Genomic DNA, 24,477 nt, shown 5'->3' on the forward strand with positions numbered 1-24,477 from the left:
AGGGGGGACAGGCGGCCTCCCCACCTCGGACGCGGCCCCTCAGCTGCCACGGTGTGCCGCCAGTGCCGGGAGCGAGCGAGGTGCTGCCCGCTGCCCCATGGGCAGAGACACGGCTCAGCCGTGGCCGGGGCTCGTCCCCTCCTGGCTGGGGAAGGGGCTGTCGGGGCAGCGGGGGACGGCAGAGCGGGGCCCTCAGCCACCGCCACGGCCCCGGGGCCAGCTCTGCCCAGTGCTGAGGTGCTGCGTGCTGGCACAGAAAACGTTTTTTGGGGAGGCCTTGCAGAAGTAGACGTGAGGTTTATCAGCACAGCCCAGTGGAGGAGGTGGCTCTGGGGAGGCAAAAGCTGGAGATGCTGGGGATTGAACCCAGGGCCTCTTACATGCGAAGCAAGCGCTCTCCCGCTGAGCTACATCCCCTGCCTGTGGGCTGCCTGACCCTGCATGTCCTGCTGCCCGTGCTGGTCCTTTGGCCCTGTGGCTTTTGGAGCTGGGGCACTTACAGCCCGTGGCCATGTCCAGATACGAGCCCCATGCCAGAGCAGAGCAAGGGGCACCTCCCACTTCTGAACATACTTGGGGCAGAAAGGGATTCCCCAGGCACCATCCCCTGCCAGTTCCCGGAGCACTGGGGGTCAGGGCGGGGGTTCCTGCCCACCTGCAGCACCCCGGCTCGTTGGTCTAGGGGTATGATTCTCGCTTCGGGTGCGAGAGGTCCCGGGTTCAACTCCCGGACGAGCCCTCCTTTTGGGCACCCACCGCCCTCGGCTGGTGTGCGGGGCCCCCGGCCGGTGGTGGGAGCAGGGCCAGGGAGGTGGGAGGGCACCGGTGCCTGGTGCCGCAGGGATGGTCAGAGTGTTTGGGGTGGGCACAGCCCACGGCCAGGATGGATCACAGCAATGGGAATGGTGGAGTGCGACCCCTGGCTGTTTTGAGGCCCTGGGCAGAGCAGGCGAGGGGGTGGGCAGGGGGTGGGCAGCGCTGCGGGTGAGGGGACTTGCCCAGGCCCCCACCCCTGCCCACGCAGAGGGGATGTAGCTCAGCGGGAGAGCGCTTGCTTTGCATGTAAGAGGCCCTGGGTTCAACCCCCAGCATCTCCAGCTTTTGCCTCCTGCCCAGGCTCCCTCCCTGCCCGCTGCGGGGCTGACAGACGCCCAAAGCCCCCAGAAAAGCTCTGGGGCTGCCTGTGGGCACCGATGGGCTGGGGCTGCTTCCCGGCACCTGCAAAGTGCGGTGAATGCCCGTGGCCCTTTCCCTCCCCTGCCCAGACAGTGCGGGGTGTGGAGGCACCTTGTGTCCCTTCCCCACAGGGATCGGGGCCTCTCTCTGACAGAGCCCCCAACCCCCGCAAACCCCCCCCGAAAAGGTCTGGGGTGCTTCCTGGCACCCGCAGCCCACCTGGAATTGCCAGCGGCCCTTTCCCTCCCCTGCCCGGGTGCTGCAGGACACGGGGGCACTTTGTTTTCCTTCCCACAGGGCTGGGGGTCTCTCTTGGGGTGAACGTCAGTGCTGGGGGAGCAGCCGGGCAGGAGCAGGGCGGTGGGTGCCCAAAAGGAGGGCTCGTCCGGGAGTTGAACCCGGGACCTCTCGCACCCTAAGCGAGAATCATACCCCTAGACCAACGAGCCGGGGTGCGCAGCTGCCCGGGCACCCCCACCCTGTGCCGGGCACTGGGGTGCTGGGGGGGGCAGCGCTGCAAAGGGACCCCGGGGACCCCAGGGACACTTTTTGGGGAACGACCCTGTGCCAGCCCTGGGGAGCCGAGCGGGGCTGAGCGTGTGTGTGGGGATGCACCGGCCACTGCGGAGACTTTCCCAGCTCCCAGGAAAAGGGGGGACCCAGGGGGGAGCAGGGGGTGCCGAGGATGGGGGGGCAGGTGTCCCCCCAGGTGCCCAGGGCTGGGGCTGTGATGGCCGAGGGGTGAAGGCGTTGGACTCGAAATCCAATAGGGTTTCCCTGCGCAGGTTCGAATCCTGCTCACAGCGAGAGCTTTTACCTGCCAGCCCTGTGCCCACGATGGGGGCCTGGGGTGCCCATGCTGGGGGTCCTGGGGTGGCTCACGCTGAGGGTCCTGGGGTGACCTCGCTGGAGGTGCTGGGGGCCCTTGGGCAGCTGGGGAGGGAGCGTGCAGGGAACCCGGGCAGCGCCAGCCCTGCACCTCCTCCCTGGTGAGCAGCTCCTGCCCCAGGGACCCTGCTCCCTGGCTGCGTCCCCCGCAATGCCCCAGGGCCTCGCGGCTGTGATGGCCCCGCAGCAGGAGGGGCACAGCCCCCCCCGGGTTCCCCAGGATTTGCAGACCCAGGAGAGGTGAGGAAGCAGCCGTCAAGGGCCGCGGTGTTTGGGAGCTGAGGACCATTGTGCCGAGATGCCGAGGGGCTCCCTGCCATCGCCCCGTGCCACGTCCTGGGGAAGCTGGGGGACCCGATGGCTGAGAGCAGAGGGCAGCGCCCCGGGGCAGCCCCCACCTGCGCTGGGCACCATTTGGGCTGTGCAGTGCCGGGGCCGTGGGGCTGTGGAGCCGTGGGGCCAGGATCTGGGCTGGGTCCCAGCTGTGCACCCCAGCTCCTCGGTCTGGGGGAAGGATTCTCCTTAGGGTGCGAGAGGTCCCGGGTTCAGCTCCCGGACGAGCCCTCCTTTTGGGCACCCACCGCCCTGCTCCCGCCCGGCTGCTCCCCCAGCACTGACGTTCACCCCAAGAGAGACCCCCAGCCCTGTGGGAAGGAAAACAAAGTGCCCCCGTGCCCTGCAGCACCCGGGCAGGGGAGGGAAAGGGCCGCTGGCAATTCCAGGTGGGCTGCGGGTGCCAGGAAGCACCCCAGACCTTTTCGGGGGGGGGGGGTTGGGGGTCTGTCAGCCCCGCAGCGGGCAGGGAGGGAGCCTGGGCAGGAGGCAAAAGCTGGAGATGCTGGGGGTTGAACCCAGGGCCTCTTACATGCAAAGCAAGCGCTCTCCCGCTGAGCTACATCCCCTCTGCGTGGGCAGGGGTGGGGGCCTGGGCAAGTCCCCTCACCCGCAGCGCTGCCCCACTGCCCACCCCTCGCCCTGCTCTGCCCAGGGCCTCAAAACACAGGGGTCGCACTCCACCATTCCCATTGCTGCGTTCCATCCTGGCCGTGGGCTGTGCCCACCCCAAACACTCTGACCATCCCTGCGGCACCAGGCACCGGTGCCCTCCCACCTCCCTGGCCCTGCTCCCACCACCGGCCGGGGGCCCCGCACACCAGCCGAGGGCGGTGGGTGCCCAAAAGGAGGGCTCGTCCGGGAGTTGAACCCGGGACCTCTCGCACCCAAAGCGAGAATCATACCCCTAGACCAACGAGCCGGGGTGCTGCACCCCATTGCCCCCCCACCCCTGTCACCCAGGCACTTTTGGGGCTTTGGGGGGGCAGCTGAGGCTCTGCGTGACCCTGGGCACACTCTGGGAGCAGGCAGGTCCCTCTTGACATCCCTGTGCGTGGAGCCAGCAGCTGGAGGTGACTGCAGCCTCTTCGTGCCCAGCATCCCCAATTCCCAGCGTCTCCGGGGTTTTTCTCCTCAAAACCTCCTCCCTGGCCCTTGCAGCGGTGCGGAAATGGCCGCTGCTGTGCACCATCACCCCCGCCCTTCTTCCTCCATGGGGCACCCCCCAAAGCTGATGTTCCCTCTGACCTTCCTCTTCCCTCCCGGAAAATCCCTGGCGCTGCTCCCTTCCCCGCCTGCCGCAGCCGCTGGCCCTGGGTTCGGGCTCTGCAGGCACTGGGTGTCCCTCGGCTGCCCCCGGGCCGGCCGGCACAGGGAGGACGGCTGTGGGGCAGAGCTGGGACATGTTTCTCTGGACGCAGCCCCCGGGCAGAGCTGGCCCCGGGGCCATGGTGGTGGCTGAGGGCCCCGCTCTGCCGTCCCCCGCTGCCCCGACAGCCCCTTCCCCAGCCAGGAGGGGACGAGCCCCGGCCACGGCTGAGCCGTGTCTCTGCCCATGGGGCAGCGGGCAGCACCTCGCTCGCTCCCGGCACTGGCGGCACCGTGGCAGCTGAGGGGCCGCGTCCGAGGTGGGGAGGCCGCCTGTCCCCCCTGTGCCGGGCAGTGTCGCCCCGTGGGTGCCCCGAGCCCGCGGGTGCTGTGCCGGCGGTGGGTGCCCAAAAGGAGGGCTCGTCCGGGAGTTGAACCCGGGACCTCTCGCACCCTAAGCGAGAATCATACCCCTAGACCAACGAGCCGGGGTGCGCAGCTGCCCGGGCACCCCCACCCTGTGCGGACACTGGGGTGCTGTGGGGGGCAGCACTGCAAAGGCACCCCAGGGACACTTTTTGGGGAATGACCCTGTGCCAGCCCCTGGGGAGCCGAGAGGGGCTGAGCGTGCGTGCGAGGATGCACCGGCCACTGTGGAGACTTTCCCAGCTCCCAGGAAAAGGGGGCAGCAAGGACGGGCTGGGAGAGGGCATCCAGGGGGGCACAGGGAGCGCACAATATCACAGACCCTCGGGGTCCCGCTGCCGCGGCACCCACTCTGTGCTGCGCTGCCCAGTGCTGCCTCTCCCTGCCCTTCCCAACCCCGTCCTCCATTGGCTCCATCGGCCTCCATTGACCTCCATCGGCCTCCTGCCCTCACCCCCGGCAGCACCTCGCTGCCCGCTCCTGGGGGCCATCCTGCCCACGGGGACGTGCCAGCCAGGACGGGACACCGACCCCTCTGTGCCGGGCACCGCTGCCCTCGCCGTGTCCCGCTGATGCCATGGTCCCACATGCCGCCGGGGAAGGTGTGTGCCCAAAAGGAGGGCTCGTCCGGGAGTTGAATCCCGCACCTCTCACAGGTCGCTGCCCCCTCCCTCCCCTCCGCTCTCCGGCCATCGGCTCCCCCAGCGCCCTGGGGATGGGGCACACGTCGATGCCTGGGAGCCCACTCAGCATCCCGGGAAATGCCACTTCCCCACCTCCTCTGGGACTGCAAAGCCTGGAAAGGCTTGGGGGGGCTGTGCCCCTCCTGCCCCAGGGCCATCACAGCCCCATCCTGGGGCCTTGCGGGGCTCCCTGTGCCCCCCTCTCTCCCCTTGTGCTGGCCCCACAAAATCTGTCCCGGTGCCCCCCGGGCACCCCCTTTCCTGGGAAGTGGCCGGTGCATTGCCACACACATGCTCAGCCCCGCTCGGCTCCCCAGGGGCTGGCACAGGGTCATTCCCCAAAAAGTGTCCCTGGGGTGCCTTTGCAGTGCTGCCCCCCACAGCACCCCAGTGCCCGCACAGGGTGGGGGTGCCCGGGCAGCTGCGCACCCCGGCTCGTTGGTCTAGGGGTATGATTCTCGCTTAGGGTGCGAGAGGTCCCGGGTTCAACTCCCGGACGAGCCCTCCTTTTGGGCACCCACCGCTGGCACAGCACCTGCGGGCTCGGGGCACCCACGGGGCGACACTGCCCGGCACAGGGGGGACAGGCGGCCTCCCCACCTCGGACGCGGCCCCTCAGCTGCCACGGTGCTGCCAGTGCCGGGAGCGAGCGAGGTGCTGCCCGCTGCCCCGTGGGCAGAGACACGGCTCAGCCGTGGCCGGGACTCGTCCCCTCCTGGCTGGGGAAGGGGCTGTCGGGGCAGCGGGGGATGGCAGAGCGGGGCCCTCAGCCACCACCACGGCCCCGAGGACAGGTCTGCCCAGGGGCAGAGGCAGATTGCTGGGAAAGGGAATAGCCACTGGGATTCCAGGGACAAGGGGAGCCACCATGATGCAAGACAGAGATGGGCTTTGGGGGGGTGATGTCCCATGCAGCAAGAAAGGAGCTGTTTTCTGGAGGAAATTTTCAGGGAGACAAAAGCTGGAGATGCTGGGGGTTGAACCCAGGGCCTCTTACATGCGAAGCAAGCGCTCTCCCGCTGAGCTACATCCCCCTGCCCAGGGCTATGCCTTGGGCGAACCGTCCCTGCCACCGCAGCGCCAGCATCCATGCTTGCTAAAAACAGTGTCAGCTGAAAGAGAAACCCAATGGCCATACCACGGTTTTGCCGTTTGCTGGCAGCTGTGGGATACCAGTGCTGACCCTCCTCCACCGGCTCTGCAGAGAGCAGCAGAGATGCAGTCCCCAAAGCAGGGGTTGTCCTAAAAGGAGGGCTCAAATGGGAGTTGAACCCGGGACATCTTGCACCCAGAATGAGAATCATACTCCTAGACCAATGAGCCAAGTTGCTGCACCCCTTTTGCACCCACAGCTCGTACACCCCACACATTTTGGGGTTGGGGGTGCAGCTGAGGCTGTGGTTTTCCCCCAGAACACCCACAGCCTGGTGGTGCGGGTAGCAGCCCCAGGCCTTCGGTGCCCGCAGGGAGCCCCAGAGCTTTTCTTGGGGGTTTGGGGGTCTGTCAACCCTGCAGCGGGCAGGGAGGGGGCCTGGGCAGGAGGCAAAAGCTGGAGATGCTGGGGGTTGAACCCAGGGCCTCTTACATGCAAAGCAAGCGCTCTCCCACTGAGCTACATCCCCTCTGCATCCACAGAACCTCGCTGCCAGCTCTTGGGGTCCATCCTGCCCATGGGGATGTGCCAGCCAGGACATGGGACAGACCCCTCTGTGCTGGGCACCACTGCCCTAACCCATGCTCTGGTCATGTCACAGCCCCACGTGCCACCAGGGAAGGCGGGTGCCCAAAAGGAGGGCTCGTCCGGGAGTTGAACCCGGGACCTCTCGCACCCGAAGCGAGAATCATACCCCTAGACCAACGAGCCAGGGCAGAGCCATCCCCCCTGCCCTTGGTCCCTGTCCTCCATCCACACGTGGTGCTGGGCACAGGGTGATGGCCCTAGGTGCCCCATCTCCCACCACCGCCCCTCAGAGACCCATTTCACATGGTCCCAGCGGTAACAATCTCCCTCTCCCCTGCCCCATGGGTGCCAGCATGGCTTTGGGACAAGGGGCAGGAGCTGTGACTGCCAGGTTACTGGCAAATTCCCCCGGATGTTCTTTTTTCCCAGCCCCCAGGAGCTGCCACTGGGGGCGTCAGCAGGGTGCTGGTGCTGGGGTCCCATGGGTGCCATGGGGGGGGGGGGGAAGGACTGGGAGGATGGCTCTGGGGCAGGACAGGGGGATTTTTTCTGGACACAGTCCCCAAGGGTAGGGCTGCCTATAGCTGTGCCGGGGTGAGAAGCTGAGAAGCTGCTGAGTTGTTGGACCCCCCTCCACACAGGACAGCCATGGGGGGAACAGGGTGAAGAGCCTGCAGAGAGCCTCTGATGGGAGGAATGGGCAGGGGTATCACTGCACCCCCATGATTTCCAGCTCACATAACCCCCCACGGCTGCCCAGCTCCTTCCCCACGTGTCCAGTGCTAACACCAGCTACCTTACACAGCGGTAACCAGATCACCCTTCTCCTCTTTGGGAATCCTGCAGACACCTAATTCTCAGCAAACGTGAATTAACAGCCCTGGAATATTTAACTGAACAATTATTGAGTTGGAAACTCAAATTGCCAAGTATTTCACCTTGCAAACCGTTGGGATTTGGGCTCTACTTTCATTGCGCTCATCCCTGTCTCTCCCTGAGGGCTGCCCTCCCCAGGGGGAGAAGCTCAGAGGAGAAGGGGGTGTAGGACAGCCAGGAACGGAGTCTGGCGATGATTTGGGCTCAGGGTGAGGCACGGTGCTGGTGGAGCCAACAGGTCTGCGGGCTCTCTGGGGTGCAAGCCCTGTGAGCCCCACTCCCACGGGTAGTACCAGGAGGGCCAGACCGGGATGCCAGCACCTTTTGATTTGCATGCATCTTCCCCCGTGACTCACATGTGTGGGTGGCCTGTTATTTCCCTGCTTCATGGGATCTCCAGCCCTGGGGAAGAACCGGAGCCCTTGCTGGAGCCATTGCCTGTCTGGGTCCCCTGGCTGGCGCAGGGAGGGCGCTCCGAGAAACCGCAATGAGCCCGTGTCCTGCGGTCAGTGCATGGGTGCTGGGGTGGGATGTCCTCTTGGTCGTGCTCTCTCCTCCCTCTTATCCCGGCCATGCAATCACTTCTCTCCCCTTCCTAAAGCCTAAGAGAGGCATCCTCCCTGCTTTGGTGGGAAATTGCGTTGCAAGGCTTTGGTGGGTGAGGAAGCAGATTTTTATTGGCAAACAAGTCTCATCTCAGCCTGCCATGCCTGCAGGTTCCCAGCTCCAGGGGCTCCGTCTCTCCACCTGGCTGGCTCCAGGACACATGTCCCCAAGTGCTCTGGCCAGGAATCCTTGCCCCAGCAAGGAGGATGAGGGACGCTGCCTGTTGAGGCCAGCTCACCCTCCTGGTGTTGCCCTCAGCTTGACGCCCAAGTGCTGGGGTGGGATACACCCTTTGCAACCCAGCAAAGGCACAGGAGGTGGATCTGTCTCTTCATCCTGTCCCACTGCTGTGAGTCACCGGGATTTTTGTCTTCTCATCTGGACGTGCAGAGAAGCCACAGACTGATGTGCCGGGTTCTTGTTGACCCAGCCATCATCCAGCCACCACCAATCCCTCCATCCCTATCACCAGCCCCGTGCTGCCCGGGGCTTCCACTCCTTGCTATTCACATCAGTCTTCCCTTTTCCATGACAACTGTCTATGCTTCTCTACTTGTTCCAACTCAAACCATGACTTCACCCCTCCTCCCCACCTCATCCATCCCCAGGGTGGCAACTTACTCATCACCATGCGAGATGCTTGCTGTCTGCTTCTGTTGGCTTCCCCAAGTACGTAAATGCAGAGAAACCTGAGCAAGCTCATTTGCCAGATGTGTTGGTGCAGGCTGCAATGTCCCCATGGTTACACGCACCCTAAAGAGGAGACTGACACCCCGAAGGCTATGACCCCACAATGGGGAGTGACCCCATCACCTTCTTAGGCCGGTGTGTTTCAGCTGCTCCCTGTTGAGCTGGTGTACCTCACCGTAATTAATGCACTGTAATTTCTGCTGATGCAGTTGACTTCACCAAAGCAAAGGACAGAAGAAAGAAAATGAAGGGAAATTGGGGTCTCCAGGAAGCAATGGCTGCTGCTGGAGGAGGATGCTGAGTGTCAGCAGGTAGAAGGTTTCCTCCAAGGACATGAGCAGGTGAGGGAAGATGGGAGGTGAGCAGGAGACATGAAATGCCACAGATGCAGGTATGGCCAAAGAGTTGCACGTGGGCTATGCTCCAGGATTTTCTGAGAAATGCTGCTGATGCTTTTGGAAGCCATAAGTAGGCAATGCTGGGACCAAACCCCAGGACCCAGGTATTTCCCTCCATCCTTCCACCTGCTAAACACTATTTTTCATCTCAGTCTTGGTATGCAGTTCTCTGTTTCTCACCAGGACCTTTGGCTGCACTGTCTTTGCAGGAACCTGTATTTTAGGGCCAGATCAGCAGGTCTGTGGGGTCCTGCCCTGGGCAAGTGCTGGCTGGAGGGGATACGTGACAGAGTGAATTCAGGACGGCTCTTGAGCTGGGAGCCAAGATGGCACGGCTCCCAGCCGGGAGTCACAGCACCCGTGGGAGACAGGGTGCCAGGTCCCTTAGGACAGGAGCCCTGCAGGGCACCGAGGTTCTCACTTCCCCGACTCTGTCTGCACTAAGGCATCACAATTTTCAAGTCAAATCAAGGACCTGCATTGATTTTAGTCTCCTTTGAGACACTGGATCTTCAGGGGAAAAAAAAAAAATCTGTATAATCTCACCAGTGGAGTTATTCAGTGAAAAGCCACATAAAAATGTCATTAGTCTTTCCCCCTGCTCCATCCTGGACTGTCCTGTGCAACAGACTGGTGGAAGACAGTTGCACAAGCCCAGATGCCTACAGCTTTCTAACAAAGTTTTTTCTGGAAATTCAATGCTTTTCCTCATTGCAGTTTTCAGGAGAATTTTGCATCCTATCTCTGCAGACAATTTCTGGAGTTGGGATAAAAATATCTGAGCAGTTCTTGGAAGAGGGATGTGAAACTACATCTCTCTCCTGGTGCTCTGACTGCTGAGCAATTGCCACATGAATTTTCTCCAAATTAGGAGCACCTCTGTGAAGATCTCCTGAGCAATAAAACCAGTTGAGCTTGGTAAAAGGCTTTTGAAGACCAACACACTTTCAAGCTCAGCATAATCCCTCATTATAAACACTCATAAGCTTTATGCAAATTGTCACGCTACCAAAATGCTTAAGGTACAAAAGAAGATCTAAACAATAACGATGGAGGACTCTTAATCCTTCTTCCATCTGCTGAAAAGGTTCTGCTTGATGATACATGACACATTAAAAAGAGGCTTTGCTCAATGCCTGGCATCTTTTTCCAGAGACGCCTGTATTCCCTCCCTGTAAAACAATTATTCTCCAATGTGTTCAACTAAAGTCTTGGGTCCCAGTCTTTGGTAAGAGCTCTGTATGGAGCTCACTGTGCTGGGGCTGGAGCTAGGGATGAGGTTGTCCTTGTCCTCCTCTAACTGGCCAGCTCACAAGGACAGGACCTGCAGGTCTCTGCCCTCAGTAACACAGTAAAGCTCCCTGCTGAGCGCCGGTCCAGCTGTTGCTCTCGCCTCTGTTCCTGGAGCACACGGGGAAACGATAGTTTCTTCTTCATGTCCTTATCATTATGTTTATATATCTTTCCTGATGGCATTACCACAGGTCTGGGTGTCCCTCACGCTTGGTATCTCTGAGAAATGTTAGGATGCCTCTCCCCATAACACCTCTGATCAATCAGTGCTCAGTCACAGGTCTCAGCAAATTTGGGCTTCCAAATGTCTGCGTCCAGAGGAAACCTGGGTAACCCTGCACCATGTTTCGCATTGCAGGCACCCCTCTTCCTCTGATGGGGCTGGGGATGCTACAGTGGACATGGGTTGTAGGACCAGGTGCCTCCGCATCCAGGTGGGATCGCATTCCCTGAGCTAGCACAGGAGCGTGGGTACTCATGGTACTCGCAGGGCTCACTCGCAGGGCTCACTCGAGGCAAATGTTGCCGTCACACCTGTACATATGCATGTCTGTGTGTGCATGCAGCAGCGCAGAACAAAATGTTTCTGCTGCTTCGTTAAGAGATACAGCCAGATGTAGACACATCACATGCCTCACTGGCACCTGGGTACCTAGGTTTGAGTCAGTACCTACTTATTTGCATGAGGCTCCTTTTGCCACGTGCTGTTGTAAAGAGCAAGAATGAAGACCCTAATGCTTGAGGTCTAGTTTTACCCTGGTATATCTTAGGAATTTTATACCCTTCATCATCACCAATAAAACATTGAGTTGGACATGGGATGACCATCCAAAGGAGCATCTCCCAAGAAGCCCGCTTCTACCTTTTTTTCCTGACCACACATCCATCCTCCTTAGCTCACCCAAAAAATTGCTGCCCAATGTATTTTGAAATGTCAGCCCTTCATGTCCCCACTTCCCCGAGGGAACAGGCAACAAGTCTGCTCCTGCAGGAAGTCCTCCCTAAGCAGGTGCTTGCCACAGGGCAGCAGGAGAGGTTTCCAGGCTGAGAAAGTTGCCTCTGGGCTGGTCCCAGCAAACCACACACTTAGGTCAGCACAGCGCAGAGCTGAGCAGCAGAAACTCCCATTTCAGACAAAAAAGAAACCTCCACACACAGAGCAAGTTGCCTCCAGAGCAGGCTACCCCTCCAGACCAGAGGCACAAGGAACACCAGAAGACTCAGGCTATGATGTAGCATGACTTTAATGAGAAGGAGAATAAACCAGTTCAGAGTATGAGAAGTGCATTTCCAGCACTCGGTAAAGAAATGGATAAACCCCACTGCGGGACAAGCCGGTCCCTACAAGGTGTTCCTCTGCCCCACCGCCCCATGACTATCATTTTCTGTCTACAGCCTGCTATAAGCATTTTCTCCCAGCGCGTAGCAAATGCTGTGCAGCACCACAGGGTGTGACACCTACATGGAAATATAAAGTAAGGCTTAGTGAGAGAAAGGTATACAGAGGCACGGGCTCGAGTGACAAGCTTGCGAGGCTCCCCTCCTCCTGGGGGGGCTGCGGGTGCCCCCCAAAGCTGGGAAACCCACGGGCATTTCCTTAGTCCTCTTCCCCAGTCTTGGTCCTGTGCTTCGTTTGTCCTTCCCGACGCGGCCGCTCTGCTGGCATCGGCAGGAGGAGGTGACCGCCGGGGACACCCCTACAGCCCGCTGCCCAGGCACAGCAGTCCCGCCTTCCCCAGCCCCCGGGGACCACTGGAGGCCATGGGGACCCCGCAGCACCGGAGGTAGCTCCCCACCGCCGCCGACGCTGTGGACCCCACCGTCGTGTTTTGCGGGTAGGAGCTGAGGATGGGCCCGGGCAGGGTGACCACGACAGTGGGGGGCTGGATGACGGTGGTGGAGTCCCCGCAGCGGCGGAAGCAGGGCTGGTTGCAGCTGGTGGCCAGCGGCCGGGGACTGCAGGAGGAGGGCAGGCACAGGTCGTAGCAGGACATCGCTCGGCGAGGACGTACACCTGAAAGCCAGAGCCAGGGCGTAAATGCAAGGCAGAGGCTGGTCCATCCCTGCTGAGCCCTCATTCAGTGGCTCCCATAATAAGAGGTGTGGGAGAGCTAGCTAGAGGGTGAGTTTGGATGGTTTAGAAACCCCGAAGGAAGGCTTTCCAAATGGGCAGGAGACAGCTTCCCCCTTCCCATAACCCGCTGAGGAGAAAGCGAGGAATTTGGTTTGAGCTGCATGTCCGGGGAGGGCACCAGATGCTGAGAGCACCAAGAGCAGACCCACTCCTGCATGCTGCCTGCCTTAGAGCTGACGGCAAGCCTTCAGCAAGCAAAATGCTCTCTGCCACACATCTAGTTGTAGCAAAACCCACTTAAATCAATACAACATGAGTAAGGTGGACTTCATGTGAGCTGAGCTATCCCATCCCAAAATATAAGGGACCCCTGATGCCCTTCCGTAAACAGGGACATATCAAGCCCTGCAACCTGGGCATGTGCTATTCTTTTTTTTTTTTCCTTCAGCAAGGAAACCATGCAGGATGCACCTGGCTATGTGGTTATGGACCCCGCAAGCCCTGCATCCCACAACCCCCTGCACTCCTCATTTTGGAGCAGAAATAAACCATTCCCCGACATCCTCCGCAGGCGGGAGGGAGGCAGGTAACAAACCTTGAACTCTTGTGGAGGACCGGGCGCAAGGCATCGACGAAAGCAACAGCTCAGTGGAGAGAAGAGACGGAGCCTGTCTCGACTTACCCGGGCGGCAGAGGCAGCGGCGGCGGCTGGGAGCGGGTGGCAGGGACGGGTGCCGTGTGGGGTTTTATAGGGTGCCCTGGCCCCCGGGGGAGCAGGCGCATACCTTCTGCCTGAAACTCCCCAACAACCGGCAGTTTTCTCCTGGAAAGCTCACCCGGCTGATTAAATAGTTCCCTCTTTCATCTGTCATGTTTTGCTTCCATTTAATACTGAGTAAGATTGAAATGATTTGGGCTACAGGCATTAATTACCTTGCTTCCTAAGGCCAAAGTACTTTTTAGGTCTTATGCCATGAGGCAGGAAAGCGTTTCAGCAGAATTTAGGGCAGGCGCATTGCTCCCCACCTTCCTCTGAGCACAACAATTCAGGTCCCCAGTGCACCTGAGGTGAGCTCGGGGGTTTAGCATCTGTAGATGTACCCTGCGACAGCGGTCTCATCCACGGCAGGAGGATCAGGGGGGCTGCAGGGGTGAGGGCGCTGGGGGACCACGCACAGCTGGGAGAAAAATTCTGGAGGGGCATTTCTCCTGCCCGGGTGCTAAAGACACAGACACGGGGACTTGAGCTAGCCCAGCACAACCAAATTGTTACGCTTTTGGATCCACTTAGAGGATTTTGGCTTTTTTTTTTTTTTTTTTTTTTTGTTATTGTTCCTCACGCCCAGGGTATGAATTCTGCTTGGAAGGCACATCAAATTTTAAAAAGAAAATAATCATGGGCTCTGGAGTCCACCCTTGAAGGTGACGCACACCAAAACATACTAATTTTGCACAGTGAGCTGATTTCTGAGGCCAAGAGCCTTTCCATCCTGCTCTTTGGGTATGCTAACAGCGGTGAGCCAGAAGTTCACAGCTATGCTTCCTTGTGATGGAGTGACATCGTCAAGACATTTTTAATTACAGGCTGTGGCATGACACCAGATTGCTCTGCTGAAAGCCTGTTAGCTGCTAAACAGCCAGGGAGTTGCAAAAGTCCCGACCTGCACTTAAACGTGAATCACCTGCACGTTGGGGAGAGGGAATCGCTGACGTGGTGTCAAGCAGGGGAATGAGCCATCAGGCTCCAGGGACAAGGAAAGTTTGAAGAAGGCTTTTCATTTCACCCCAGCAGAGCCCAGATGAAGGCACAAACATCATCTGCCCTGGAATAAACCGTGGTAGTACCGGGGCATATGTGCTATGCATGTGTGGAGCTGGGAGTTGCCAGCATCACTGTTAAAGACATGCCTTGTAGGGTTTTGGGGGTCATTTTAGGGTGACTTGGCCATGAAGAGCCACAGTTGATAGCACTGAATTGTCCCTTCCTGCCCTGCCTGCCAGAGCAAAAAAGCCTTTCAGAACTGCTGGGGTCAAGCCCAGCTATTTTTAACGTCATTCTGGAAGGGAAAAGAGGCAATCAGCTTTTCCAAGGTGCAGCGGAGGACACGTGCTGCAGCCAGAAGCAACCTTCCAGCCTGCTGGAGTAAGGCAGGAGGCTGTGGGTTCATCACAACCTCCTAAAGGCCAATTTGGTGAGCAGGAAAAGATGAGGCTTGATTTTAAGCTTTACCTTTCTGCTTTTTGCACCACTTTTGAATAACAACATGATGCCACATGATGCACCTTGGACCCACAGCCTAAGAATGAAACCCTTCTTCTGCCAGTCAGGCTTTCCTCCCCTTCACTAACCATCTTCCATCCTTTTTCTTGTGTACCTCTGTGCGCTCCCGTGATCCCAGGAAAACAGCCCGTCCTGGGGGGACTCCCTTCCAGGCTTCCCGACGCAGGCTGGGATCTCCTGATTTGCAGCCTCACTATGTGTTTCAGTTTTGCAACCCAGTTTAAGTACCTGAGGTTGTGCTCGCACCGGACCATCATGTCCCAGAAGAATATCCACGCATGCAGCAATGCTTGAAATAAAAGCACGGGGGCAATTAGAGAGGGCATGTTGCTGAATGGGAGAGGATCTGTGCACTGAAACAAGGCCTTTACCTGGAGAAGGGGACAGGGGAAACAAAAGGCACGTGTCAGGAAGTTAAAATAATCACATTTGTTTAATGAATCAAATTAAATCAAAGGAAAACCATAGGGGAAAGACCTCTTCCTGAAAATGGAGCTATGTGGGAGAAGACAAGGGCTGGTTTTTCCAACTAATATCCATTCCAGGGAATGAGCACTTTCTACTTAAGAAATGGCTTTCTCTGGAGGAACCACAAAACTGAGAAAATTTCACCAAATCAAAGACATCAGACCCATTTTCTTAAGTTCTGCACATCCTGGATGTGTGGCCATCTCGGCCCTGGTTCTTCCTGCAGATAAGCGCATGAGCAAAACCATGGCCCTGGACGAACACTCACTGTGTTTGCCTTTGCATCACCAGCCCCAGCAGCACTCTCCAACTCCAATTTCACTGCTCTGCGTTTTGATTTCCAACAACCCAAGGGCTAGATGTCTCTGAGACCAGCTGGACAGTGGAAGCTTGCCCCTGCCCCAAAATTTCTCCTGAAAGCCAAATGCAAAGGCACATTTTGAAGCAGCAACAGACCCACTGCACCCCATCTCCAAGGAACACCTGCATCCAGCGCTCTTGCCCAGGACTTGCCCCGGGGCTGCAGCCGACCTGCTGGCAGCTCGACGTGCGGGGTCCGCTCCCAGGCGGCTGATGGGCAAGCAGGACATCCCGGTGCCAGGAGTCAGCATCCTGACGCAGACAGACTCCCCCTGGGCAGCTGCCCCTTCACCGCAGCCATGAAGCGTCCTTGGCTGCCATGTCCTTGCTGGAGCAGACTCAGGGTGCTTCAGGGGAGCAGCCTAGGGAGCGGAGCCCGACCTGTGCCGCTGGGGAGAGCTGGGCTCCTGCTGCTGTGTGCCTCCCCGGGGCTGCAGATGATCCAGTTTCATGCCACCACATGTCCCCTATAATTGTCGGGTCCCCGGGTGGGCTGATGCTCCCCGGCGTCACCGAGGCTGGCACGTCCCCCCCAGGATGCCTCGTCACTGCATGCCAGGGCAGGGGCAGGCGTGTGCCAGGGCAGAGGCAGCCCAGCAGGGTTGTGTGGTGTCCCAAGGGAGTCAGCTTGTCTCCTCTCCCAGCTGCCTCTGCCCTGCAAGCCCCCAGGTCCCATCCTGCTGGAGCAGCCCCCATGCCATGCACCACCACCCGAGGAGGAGCCTGCACCCATCGCCCCTTCCCATTTCACCGTCTCCAGCTGCAAGTTGGTGTTTCACCAGGGCTGTAACACCCATGCACCAAAATCTATGCTTTCTCCCCAGGAAATCTCCTGCATCGCTCTTGCAGCGTGCCTGGCTCTCTGAGCATGGACATCCCCCTTCCCCAGGGCAGCAGAGCTGGCCAAGCCCCACAGCATCCCACGGCAGTGGGATGGGGATGGCATTTTCCTGCAGCCTGATCACCATTATCTGGCTCGGGAGAGGCTGTCAGAGGGAAGCAGCTCCTAGCAGGTCCCCGGGGGTATCTCCCCAAGTCACGGGAAGGAAACGTGGCCCCAGGGAAGGTCGAAAAGCCAGCGCAGTGTCTGTGGCGTGGGCAGCTATGTCTGAGCATCCTCGCCTTGCCTCCAAGCCACTGCGTTGCTTGGCCACATCCTCATCCATGGAATGAAGGGGTGGGAGCATGGAACGCACCTGCAAGGCTGGTGCAACACATTTCCCCAGCTGAGTTGAAGCAGAGACATGCTCTGAGGAATGAAAGCTTCCCTCTCCGCAAAACCGCCGGGATTTCAGCAGTTAGAAACCTCCCAGCAGGCCAGTCTTTTTACCTCTTTCCCCTTCATCTTGCAGCACAGCTCACCCTCTCCTTTGCCCAGGAACCTCTGCTGCAAGCACTGCTGCAGACACAGGAGGGAGCTGCCAACAAGCAGCAGCGATGCCATCCTCAAAAAAAAGCACCTCTAGGACGTGGCGGTGTCTCAGCAAGGCTCAGCTTTGTCCAGGGTTGGCTTTTGGCTCCCGTTGGCGTGATAGGGATGCCCAGGGCTTGTGTATGAGATGCAGAAGGGAAAGCAGCAGCGCCCAGGCTCAGGATGTGCCCACATCGCTGCCCGGCCGGCACGGCCAGCCTGTCGCTGACCTTCCCTGCCCACAGTTTGGGGCTTGGCCTCCTGGAGAAGATGTATTTGGCTGGCAGGAGGATGGACAGCAGGTGAGCTCGGGGAACAGAGGGGGACAGTACCCTGCCCCTGCACGTGGGTGTGGGGGCCAGCACGTTGCACTGAAGGGCAACGCAGGTCCCTGAGCAACTGGGAGGAGGTTTGGCAAATGGGAGTAGCAATCCAGGGGCAGACGTGTATTTAACATCAACGAGCAAAACGGAGAAAGCAAGAGGAAGCTGGCCACGCCGCGGGCTGCACTAAAAGCCTCCCTGCGGGTGGGGGTCCCGGGAGGCCCGACGAGGGTGGGATTCGAACCCACGCGTGCAGAGCACAATGGATTAGCAGTCCATCGCCTTCACCACTCGGCCACCTCGTCCTCTGTTCCCAGCACTTTTTTAGAGGATTTTTTTTCTCCTGTTCGACCAAAGGCTACAAAGCTGTGGCTGGTTCTCCCCCGGGGAGCCGGGCTGGGCAGGCAGAGCCCCGGCCGCCCCTCTGCCTGGCCGTGGCAGCCAGCTGCCCGCCTGCTTGTGGCAGGGCAGCAAGCAGGTCCTGGCAATCCATTTCCCCCTCCCATGTCCCCTTCTCTCCCATGTCCCCTTCTGTCCCTGTGTTCAGAGGATGGCAAAGGGCAAGGTGGCATATTTTTTGCTGTAAAAATGTGTGCCCCAGGCTTTGTGACTTGTTGCAGGTCTCCATCACCCCCACGCCACCACTCACCCACCCCCAACCTGTGTCCAGAGGGTTTTCCTGCACAATTCACTACCAGTTGTGTAAATTAATGGGAAAGATGGGGGTGGTGGTAGTGGTAGGGGTGCCCAGCCAGCATTGGACATACCTCTTTATTTCCCAAATTCCCTGGGGATGGGAGATAGCTTGGGTCATCTCTCCACTGTGAGCTCCCCAGGGAGAGGGGAGCAGAAGGAAATACCTTCCCCCCCAGACTGGGGTCACCTGGGACAGAGGGGTGGGGGGGCTCCACTGCTTGGGGTAGGACAGAGACCCCCAGCTTGGGGCAGGGAGGAAAAACAGCCCCCAGGCCCAGGCACCACTGGGAGTCGAACCCAGGATCTCCTGTTTACTAGACAGGCGCTGTAACCAGCTGAGCCATGGCGCCCACCTGCCCCACTGCTGTGGGGTGCCCCCCAACACACCTGACCCTCTGCCCACCCCCCCCCCACCCCCTCCCTGTGCCCCACATCACTGCCCCAAACCCTTCTCTCTCTGCCACTGGGAGCATCCCCAGTGCTGACCTGGGACCCGGCACAGGGCGCCCAACACCTCCCCTCCCTGCACCAGCTGGGTTTTGGGGTCCCACCCGTGCGGGGACTTGCTGCCTTCCTCCCCTTTCCCCCACAGAGTGCTGTCAGCTGCCCCCGGACCCTGCACTGCCCCGAGGCGACCGCTGCCATCTCCCCTCTCCCTCTGGCATCCTGGGTATCCCCAGGGCATCGCCCACCTGCCCGGCTCACCCAGGAGAGCCCAAGGCCGACCGAAACAGTCTCAGTGCAGCCTCTGAGTGCTCAGGCACCCCAAAAATCGCCAGGTTTTTGAGAGGCACATGAGGCACACCGAGGGGGAGAGTGGCCGGAGCAGCTCCCCAGTGCAGCAGGTGCTGGAGACCGCTGGTCCTCACCCAGCTCCGTTTACCTCCCACCAGTCTGGCCCGACCCCGGCACTGGGAAGGGGACCAACCCCTGCTCGGCCATTGCCACCTGGCAGACAGGCTGAAACACCGAGGATGAAACACAGCCCTGCAGCACCCTCCTACGAACCAGTTGCCAAAGGGGACCCTCCACTGGGGATGTCCCCGACTCCCAGCACCGGCAGCTCCTGTGTGCCAGGAACTCTGTGCTCTCCCTTGTGCTTCTACTGGCGGTGCAGGCAGGGCTGGGGCAGGGTCCCTGTGGGGCCAGGAGCTGGGCTGGGTCCCAGCTGTGCACCCCAGCTCCTCGGTCTGGGGGAACGATTCTCCTTAGGGTGCGAGAGGTCCCGGGTTCAACTCCCGGACGAGCCCTCCTTTTGGGCACCCACCGCCCTGCTCCTGCCCGGATGCTCCCCACACACATCCCAAAATTCCCGCCGAGAGAGGCCCCGATCCCTGTGGGGAAGGGACACAAGGTGCCTCCACACCCCGCACTGTCTGGGCAGGGGAGGGAAAGGGCCACGGGCATTCACCGCACTTTGCAGATACCCAGGAAGCAGCCCCAGCCCATCGGTGCCCGCAGGGAGCCCCAGAGCTTTTCTGGGGGCTTTGGGGGTCTGTCAGCCCCGCAGCGGGCAGGGAGGGGGCCTGGGCAGGAGGCAAAAGCTGGAGATGCTGGGGGTTGAACCCAGGGCCTCTTACATGCAAAGCAAGCGCTCTCCCGCTGAGCTACATCCCCTCTGCGTGGGCAGGGGTGGGGGCCTGGGCAAGTCCCCTCACCCGCAGCGCTGCCCCACTGCCCACCCCTCGCCCTGCTCTGCCCAGGGCCCCAACCCCAGGAACAGACTCTCGGGGCTCTCGCTGCCGCAGCACCCACTCTGTGCTGCGCTGCCCAGTGCTGCCTCTCCCTGCCCTTCCCAACCCCGTCCTCCATTGGCTCCATCGGCCTCCATTGGCCTCCATCGGCCTCCTGCCCTCACCCCCGGCAGCACCTCGCTGCCCGCTCCTGGGGGCCATCCTGCCCACGGGGACGTGCCAGCCAGGACGGGACACCGACCCCTCTGTGCCGGGCACCGCTGCCCTCGCCGTGTCCCGCTGATGCCATGGTCCCACATGCCGCCGGGGAAGGTGTGTGCCCAAAAGGAGGGCTCGTCCGGGAGTTGAATCCCGCACCTCTCACAGGTCGCTGCCCCCTCCCTCCCCTCCGCTCTCCGGCCATCGGCTCCCCCAGCGCCCTGGGGACGGGGCACACGTCGATGCCTGGGAGCCCACTCAGCATCCCGGGAAATGCCACTTCCCCACCTCCTCTGGGACTGCAAAGCCTGGAAAGGCTTGGGGGGCTGTGCCCCTCCTGCCCCAGGGCCATCACAGCCCCATCCTGGGGCCTTGCGGGGCTCCCTGTGCCCCCCTCTCTCCCCTTGTGCTGGCCCCACAAAATCTGTCCCGGTGCCCCCCGGGCACCCCCTTTCCTGGGAAGTGGCCGGTGCATCCACGCACACATGCTCAGCCCCGCTCGGCTCCCCAGGGGCTGGCACAGGGTCATTCCCCAAAAAGTGTCCCTGGGGTGCCTTTGCAGTGCTGCCCCCCACAGCACCCCAGTGTCCGCACAGGGTGGGGGTGCCCGGGCAGCTGCGCACCCCGGCTCGTTGGTCTAGGGGTATGATTCTCGCTTAGGGTGCGAGAGGTCCCGGGTTCAACTCCCGGACGAGCCCTCCTTTTGGGCACCCACCGCCGGCACAGCACCCGCGGGCTCGGGGCACCCACGGGGCGACACTGCCCGGCACAGGGGGGACAGGCGGCCTCCCCACCTCGGACGCGGCCCCTCAGCTGCCACGGTGCCGCCAGTGCCGGGAGCGAGCGAGGTGCTGCCCGCTGCCCCATGGGCAGAGACACGGCTCAGCCGTGGCCGGGGCTCGTCCCCTCCTGGCTGGGGAAGGGGCTGTCGGGGCAGCGGGGGACGGCAGAGCGGGGCCCTCAGCCACCACCACGGCCCCGGGGCCAGCTCTGCCCGGGGGCTGCGTCCAGAGAAACATGTCCCAGCTCTGCCCCACAGCCGTCCTCCCTGTGCCGGCCGGCCCGGGGGCAGCCGAGGGACACCCAGTGCCTGCAGAGCCCGAACCCAGGGCCAGCGGCTGCGGCAGGCGGGGAAGGGAGCAGCGCCAGGGATTTTCCGGGAGGGAAGAGGAAGGTCAGAGGGAACATCAGCTTTGGGGGGTGCCCCATGGAGGAAGAAGGGCGGGGGTGATGGTGCACAGCAGCGGCCATTTCCGCACCGCTGCAAGGGCCAGGGAGGAGGTTTTGAGGAGAAAAACCCCGGAGACGCTGGGAATTGGGGATGCTGGGCACGAAGAGGCTGCAGTCACCTCCAGCTGCTGGCTCCACGCACAGGGATGTCAAGAGGGACCTGCCTGCTCCCAGAGTGTGCCCAGGGTCACGCAGAGCCTCAGCTGCCCCCCCAAAGCCCCAAAAGTGCCTGGGTGACAGGGGTGGGGGGGCAATGGGGTGCAGCACCCCGGCTCGTTGGTCTAGGGGTATGATTCTCGCTTTGGGTGCGAGAGGTCCCGGGTTCAACTCCCGGACGAGCCCTCCTTTTGGGCACCCACCGCCCTCGGCTGGTGTGCGGGGCCCCCGGCCGGTGGTGGGAGCAGGGCCAGGGAGGTGGGAGGGCACCGGTGCCTGGTGTCGCAGGGATGGTCAGAGTGTTTGGGGTGGGCACAGCCCACGGCCAGGATGGATCGCAGCAATGGGAATGGTGGAGTGCGACCCCTGGCTGTTTTGAGGCCCTGGGCAGAGCAGGGCGAGGGGTGGGCAGTGGGGCAGCGCTGCGGGTGAGGGGACTTGCCCAGGCCCCCACCCCTGCCCACGCAGAGGGGATGTAGCTCAGCGGGAGAGCGCTTGCTTTGCATGTAAGAGGCCCTGGGTTCAACCCCCAGCATCTCCAGCTTTTGCCTCCTGCCCAGGCCCCCTCCCTGCCTGCTGCGGGGCTGACAGACCCCCAAAGCCCCCAGAAAAGCTCTGGGGCTCCCTGCGGGCACCGATGGGCTGGGGCTGCTTCCCGGCATCTGCAAAGTGCGGTGAATGCCCGTGGCCCTTTCCCTCCCCTGCCCAGACAGTGCGGGGTGTGGAGGCACCTTGTGTCCCTTCCCCACAGGGATCGGGGCCTCTCTCGGCGGGAATTTTGGGATGTGTGTGGGGAGCATCCGGGCAGGAGCAGGGCGGTGGGTGCCCAAAAGGAGGGCTCGTCCGGGAGTTGAACCCGGGACCTCTCGCACCCTAAGCGAGAATCATACCCCTAGACCAACGAGCCGGGGTGTGCAGTTGCCCGGGCACCCCCACCCTGTGCCGGGCACTGGGGTGCTGGGGGGGGCAGCGCTGCAAAGGGACCCCGGGGACCCCAGGGACACTTTTTGGGGAACGACGCTGTGCCAGCCCCTGGGGAGCCGAGCGGGGCTGAGCGTGTGTGTGTGGGGATGCACCGGCCACTTCCCAGGAAAGGGGGTGCCCGGGGCGGGGGGGGGGGCAGGTGTCCCCCCGGGTGCCCAGGGCTGGGGCTGTGATGGCCGAGGGGTGAAGGCGTTGGACTCGAAATCCAATAGGGTTTCCCTGCGCAGGTTCGAATCCTGCTCACAGCGAGAGCTTTTACCTGCCAGCCCTGTGCCCACGATGGGGGCCTGGGGTGCCCATGCTGGGGGTCCTGGGGTGCTCACGCTGAGGGTCCTGGGGTGACCTCGCTGGAGGTGCTGGGGGCCCTTGGGCAGCTGGGGAGGGAGCGTGCAGGGAACCCGGGCAGCGCCAGCCCTGCACCTCCTCCCTGGTGAGCAGCTCCTGCCCCAGGGACCCTGCTCCCTGGCTGCGTCCCCCGCAATGCCCCAGGGCCTCGGGGCTGTGATGGCCCCGCAGCAGGAGGGGCACAGCCCCCCCCGGGGTTCCCCAGGATTTGCAGACCCAGGAGAGGTGAGGAAGCAGCCGTCAAGGGCCGCGGTGTTTGGGAGCTGAGGACCATTGTGCCGAGATGCCGAGGGGCTCCCTGCCATCGCCCCGTGCCACGTCCTGGGGAAGCTGGGGGACCCGATGGCTGAGAGCAGAGGGCAGCGCCCCGGGGCAGCCCCCACCTGCGCTGGGCACCATTTGGGCTGTGCAGTGCCGGGGCCGTGGGGCTGTGGAGCCGTGGGGCCAGGATCTGGGCTGGGTCCCAGCTGTGCACCCCAGCTCCTCGGTCTGGGGGAAGGATTCTCCTTAGTGTGCGAGAGGTCCCAGGTTCAGCTCCCGGACGAGCCCTCCTTTTGGGCACCCACCGCCCTGCTCCCGCCCGGCTGCTCCCCCAGCACTGACGTTCACCCCAAGAGAGACCCCCAGCCCTGTGGGAAGGAAAACAAAGTGCCCCCGTGTCCTGCAGCACCCGGGCAGGGGAGGGAAAGGGCCGCTGGCAATTCCAGGTGGGCTGCGGGTGCCAGGAAGCACCCCAGACCTTTTCGGGGGGGGGGGGGGTTGGGGGTCTGTCAGCCCCGCAGCGGGCAGGGAGGGAGCCTGGGCAGGAGGCAAAAGCTGGAGATGCTGGGGGTTGAACCCAGGGCCTCTTACATGCAAAGCAAGCGCTCTCCCGCTGAGCTACATCCCCTCTGCGTGGGCAGGGGTGGGGGCCTGGGCAAGTCCCCTCACCCGCAGCGCTGCCCCACTGCCCACCCCTCGCCCTGCTCTGCCCAGGGCCCCAACCCCAGGAACAGACTCTCGGGGCTCTCGCTGCCGCAGCACCCACTCTGTGCTGCGCTGCCCAGTGCTGCCTCTCCCTGCCCTTCCCAACCCCATCCTCCATCGGCTCCATCGGCCTCCATTGGCCTCCATCGGCCTCCTGCCCTCACCCCCGGCAGCACCTCGCTGCCCGCTCCTGGGGGCCATCCTGCCCACGGGGACGTGCCAGCCAGGACGGGACACCGACCCCTCTGTGCCGGGCACCGCTGCCCTCGCCGTGTCCCGCTGATGCCATGGTCCCACGTGCCGCCGGGGAAGGTGTGTGCCCAAAAGGAGGGCTCGTCCGGGAGTTGAATCCCGCACCTCTCACAGGTCGCTGCCCCCTCCCTCCCCTCCGCTCTCCGGCCATCGGCTCCCCCAGCGCCCTGGGGACGGGGCACACGTCGATGCCTGGGAGCCCACTCAGCATCCCGGGAAATGCCACTTCCCCACCTCCTCTGGGACTGCAAAGCCTGGAAAGGCTTGGGGGGCTGTGCCCCTCCTGCCCCAGGGCCATCACAGCCCCATCCTGGGGCCTTGCGGGGCTCCCTGTGCCCCCCTCTCTCCCCTTGTGCTGGCCCCACAAAATCTGTCCCGGTGCCCCCCGGGCACCCCCTTTCCTGGGAAGTGGCCGGTGCATCCACGCACACATGCTCAGCCCCGCTCGGCTCCCCAGGGGCTGGCACAGGGTCATTCCCCAAAAAGTGTCCCTGGGGTGCCTTTGCAGTGCTGCCCCCCACAGCACCCCAGTGTCCGCACAGGGTGGGGGTGCCCGGGCAGCTGCGCACCCCGGCTCGTTGGTCTAGGGGTATGATTCTCGCTTAGGGTGCGAGAGGTCCCGGGTTCAACTCCCGGACGAGCCCTCCTTTTGGGCACCCACCGCCGGCACAGCACCCGCGG

At 61.9% G+C, this 24,477-nt stretch overlaps 1 protein-coding gene and 22 non-coding genes across 23 annotated transcripts; 9 read left to right on the forward strand and 14 right to left on the reverse strand.

Moving 5' to 3' along the window:
* Positions 1 to 345: 345 nt before the first annotated feature.
* Positions 346 to 417, reverse strand: TRNAA-CGC (transfer RNA alanine (anticodon CGC)). The gene has a single exon. It is a non-coding gene; the product is annotated as a tRNA-Ala (tRNA).
* Positions 418 to 667: 250 nt separating this feature from the next.
* On the forward strand, positions 668 to 739 carry TRNAP-CGG (transfer RNA proline (anticodon CGG)). The gene has a single exon. It is a non-coding gene; the product is annotated as a tRNA-Pro (tRNA).
* A 286-nt stretch (positions 740 to 1,025) lies between these two features.
* Positions 1,026 to 1,097, forward strand: TRNAA-UGC (transfer RNA alanine (anticodon UGC)). The gene has a single exon. It is a non-coding gene; the product is annotated as a tRNA-Ala (tRNA).
* A 456-nt stretch (positions 1,098 to 1,553) lies between these two features.
* Positions 1,554 to 1,625, reverse strand: TRNAP-AGG (transfer RNA proline (anticodon AGG)). Its single transcript has one exon. It is a non-coding gene; the product is annotated as a tRNA-Pro (tRNA).
* A 275-nt stretch (positions 1,626 to 1,900) lies between these two features.
* TRNAS-CGA (transfer RNA serine (anticodon CGA)) lies at positions 1,901 to 1,982 on the forward strand. The gene has a single exon. It is a non-coding gene; the product is annotated as a tRNA-Ser (tRNA).
* A 912-nt stretch (positions 1,983 to 2,894) lies between these two features.
* TRNAA-UGC (transfer RNA alanine (anticodon UGC)) lies at positions 2,895 to 2,966 on the reverse strand. Its single transcript has one exon. It is a non-coding gene; the product is annotated as a tRNA-Ala (tRNA).
* Positions 2,967 to 3,247: 281 nt separating this feature from the next.
* TRNAP-UGG (transfer RNA proline (anticodon UGG)) lies at positions 3,248 to 3,319 on the reverse strand. Its single transcript has one exon. It is a non-coding gene; the product is annotated as a tRNA-Pro (tRNA).
* An 802-nt stretch (positions 3,320 to 4,121) lies between these two features.
* On the reverse strand, positions 4,122 to 4,193 carry TRNAP-AGG (transfer RNA proline (anticodon AGG)). Its single transcript has one exon. It is a non-coding gene; the product is annotated as a tRNA-Pro (tRNA).
* Positions 4,194 to 5,246: 1,053 nt separating this feature from the next.
* Positions 5,247 to 5,318, forward strand: TRNAP-AGG (transfer RNA proline (anticodon AGG)). The gene has a single exon. It is a non-coding gene; the product is annotated as a tRNA-Pro (tRNA).
* A 458-nt stretch (positions 5,319 to 5,776) lies between these two features.
* TRNAA-CGC (transfer RNA alanine (anticodon CGC)) lies at positions 5,777 to 5,848 on the reverse strand. The gene has a single exon. It is a non-coding gene; the product is annotated as a tRNA-Ala (tRNA).
* A 516-nt stretch (positions 5,849 to 6,364) lies between these two features.
* Positions 6,365 to 6,436, reverse strand: TRNAA-UGC (transfer RNA alanine (anticodon UGC)). Its single transcript has one exon. It is a non-coding gene; the product is annotated as a tRNA-Ala (tRNA).
* A 170-nt stretch (positions 6,437 to 6,606) lies between these two features.
* Positions 6,607 to 6,678, reverse strand: TRNAP-CGG (transfer RNA proline (anticodon CGG)). The gene has a single exon. It is a non-coding gene; the product is annotated as a tRNA-Pro (tRNA).
* A 4,922-nt stretch (positions 6,679 to 11,600) lies between these two features.
* LOC129200248 (feather beta keratin-like) lies at positions 11,601 to 13,668 on the reverse strand. The gene is made up of 2 exons (XM_054811590.1): positions 13,028 to 13,668; positions 11,601 to 12,372 (listed from the first exon to the last, which is right to left on the reverse strand). Exons 1-2 carry the CDS (start codon positions 13,059 to 13,061, stop codon positions 12,056 to 12,058), a joined length of 351 nt encoding a protein of 116 aa, XP_054667565.1. The 5' UTR covers positions 13,062 to 13,668; the 3' UTR covers positions 11,601 to 12,055.
* A 3,830-nt stretch (positions 13,669 to 17,498) lies between these two features.
* TRNAS-GCU (transfer RNA serine (anticodon GCU)) lies at positions 17,499 to 17,580 on the reverse strand. The gene has a single exon. It is a non-coding gene; the product is annotated as a tRNA-Ser (tRNA).
* Positions 17,581 to 18,247: 667 nt separating this feature from the next.
* Positions 18,248 to 18,321, reverse strand: TRNAT-AGU (transfer RNA threonine (anticodon AGU)). The gene has a single exon. It is a non-coding gene; the product is annotated as a tRNA-Thr (tRNA).
* Positions 18,322 to 19,516: 1,195 nt separating this feature from the next.
* TRNAA-UGC (transfer RNA alanine (anticodon UGC)) lies at positions 19,517 to 19,588 on the reverse strand. Its single transcript has one exon. It is a non-coding gene; the product is annotated as a tRNA-Ala (tRNA).
* A 901-nt stretch (positions 19,589 to 20,489) lies between these two features.
* TRNAP-AGG (transfer RNA proline (anticodon AGG)) lies at positions 20,490 to 20,561 on the forward strand. The gene has a single exon. It is a non-coding gene; the product is annotated as a tRNA-Pro (tRNA).
* An 802-nt stretch (positions 20,562 to 21,363) lies between these two features.
* TRNAP-UGG (transfer RNA proline (anticodon UGG)) lies at positions 21,364 to 21,435 on the forward strand. Its single transcript has one exon. It is a non-coding gene; the product is annotated as a tRNA-Pro (tRNA).
* Positions 21,436 to 21,718: 283 nt separating this feature from the next.
* Positions 21,719 to 21,790, forward strand: TRNAA-UGC (transfer RNA alanine (anticodon UGC)). Its single transcript has one exon. It is a non-coding gene; the product is annotated as a tRNA-Ala (tRNA).
* Positions 21,791 to 22,084: 294 nt separating this feature from the next.
* TRNAP-AGG (transfer RNA proline (anticodon AGG)) lies at positions 22,085 to 22,156 on the reverse strand. Its single transcript has one exon. It is a non-coding gene; the product is annotated as a tRNA-Pro (tRNA).
* Positions 22,157 to 22,399: 243 nt separating this feature from the next.
* Positions 22,400 to 22,481, forward strand: TRNAS-CGA (transfer RNA serine (anticodon CGA)). Its single transcript has one exon. It is a non-coding gene; the product is annotated as a tRNA-Ser (tRNA).
* Positions 22,482 to 23,395: 914 nt separating this feature from the next.
* TRNAA-UGC (transfer RNA alanine (anticodon UGC)) lies at positions 23,396 to 23,467 on the reverse strand. Its single transcript has one exon. It is a non-coding gene; the product is annotated as a tRNA-Ala (tRNA).
* Positions 23,468 to 24,368: 901 nt separating this feature from the next.
* On the forward strand, positions 24,369 to 24,440 carry TRNAP-AGG (transfer RNA proline (anticodon AGG)). The gene has a single exon. It is a non-coding gene; the product is annotated as a tRNA-Pro (tRNA).
* The last annotated feature ends 37 nt before the right edge of the window (positions 24,441 to 24,477 follow it).

This window comes from Grus americana, unplaced genomic scaffold (assembly GCF_028858705.1).
Source record: "Grus americana isolate bGruAme1 unplaced genomic scaffold, bGruAme1.mat H_24, whole genome shotgun sequence".
NCBI classification, from domain to species: Eukaryota; Metazoa; Chordata; class Aves; order Gruiformes; family Gruidae; genus Grus; species Grus americana.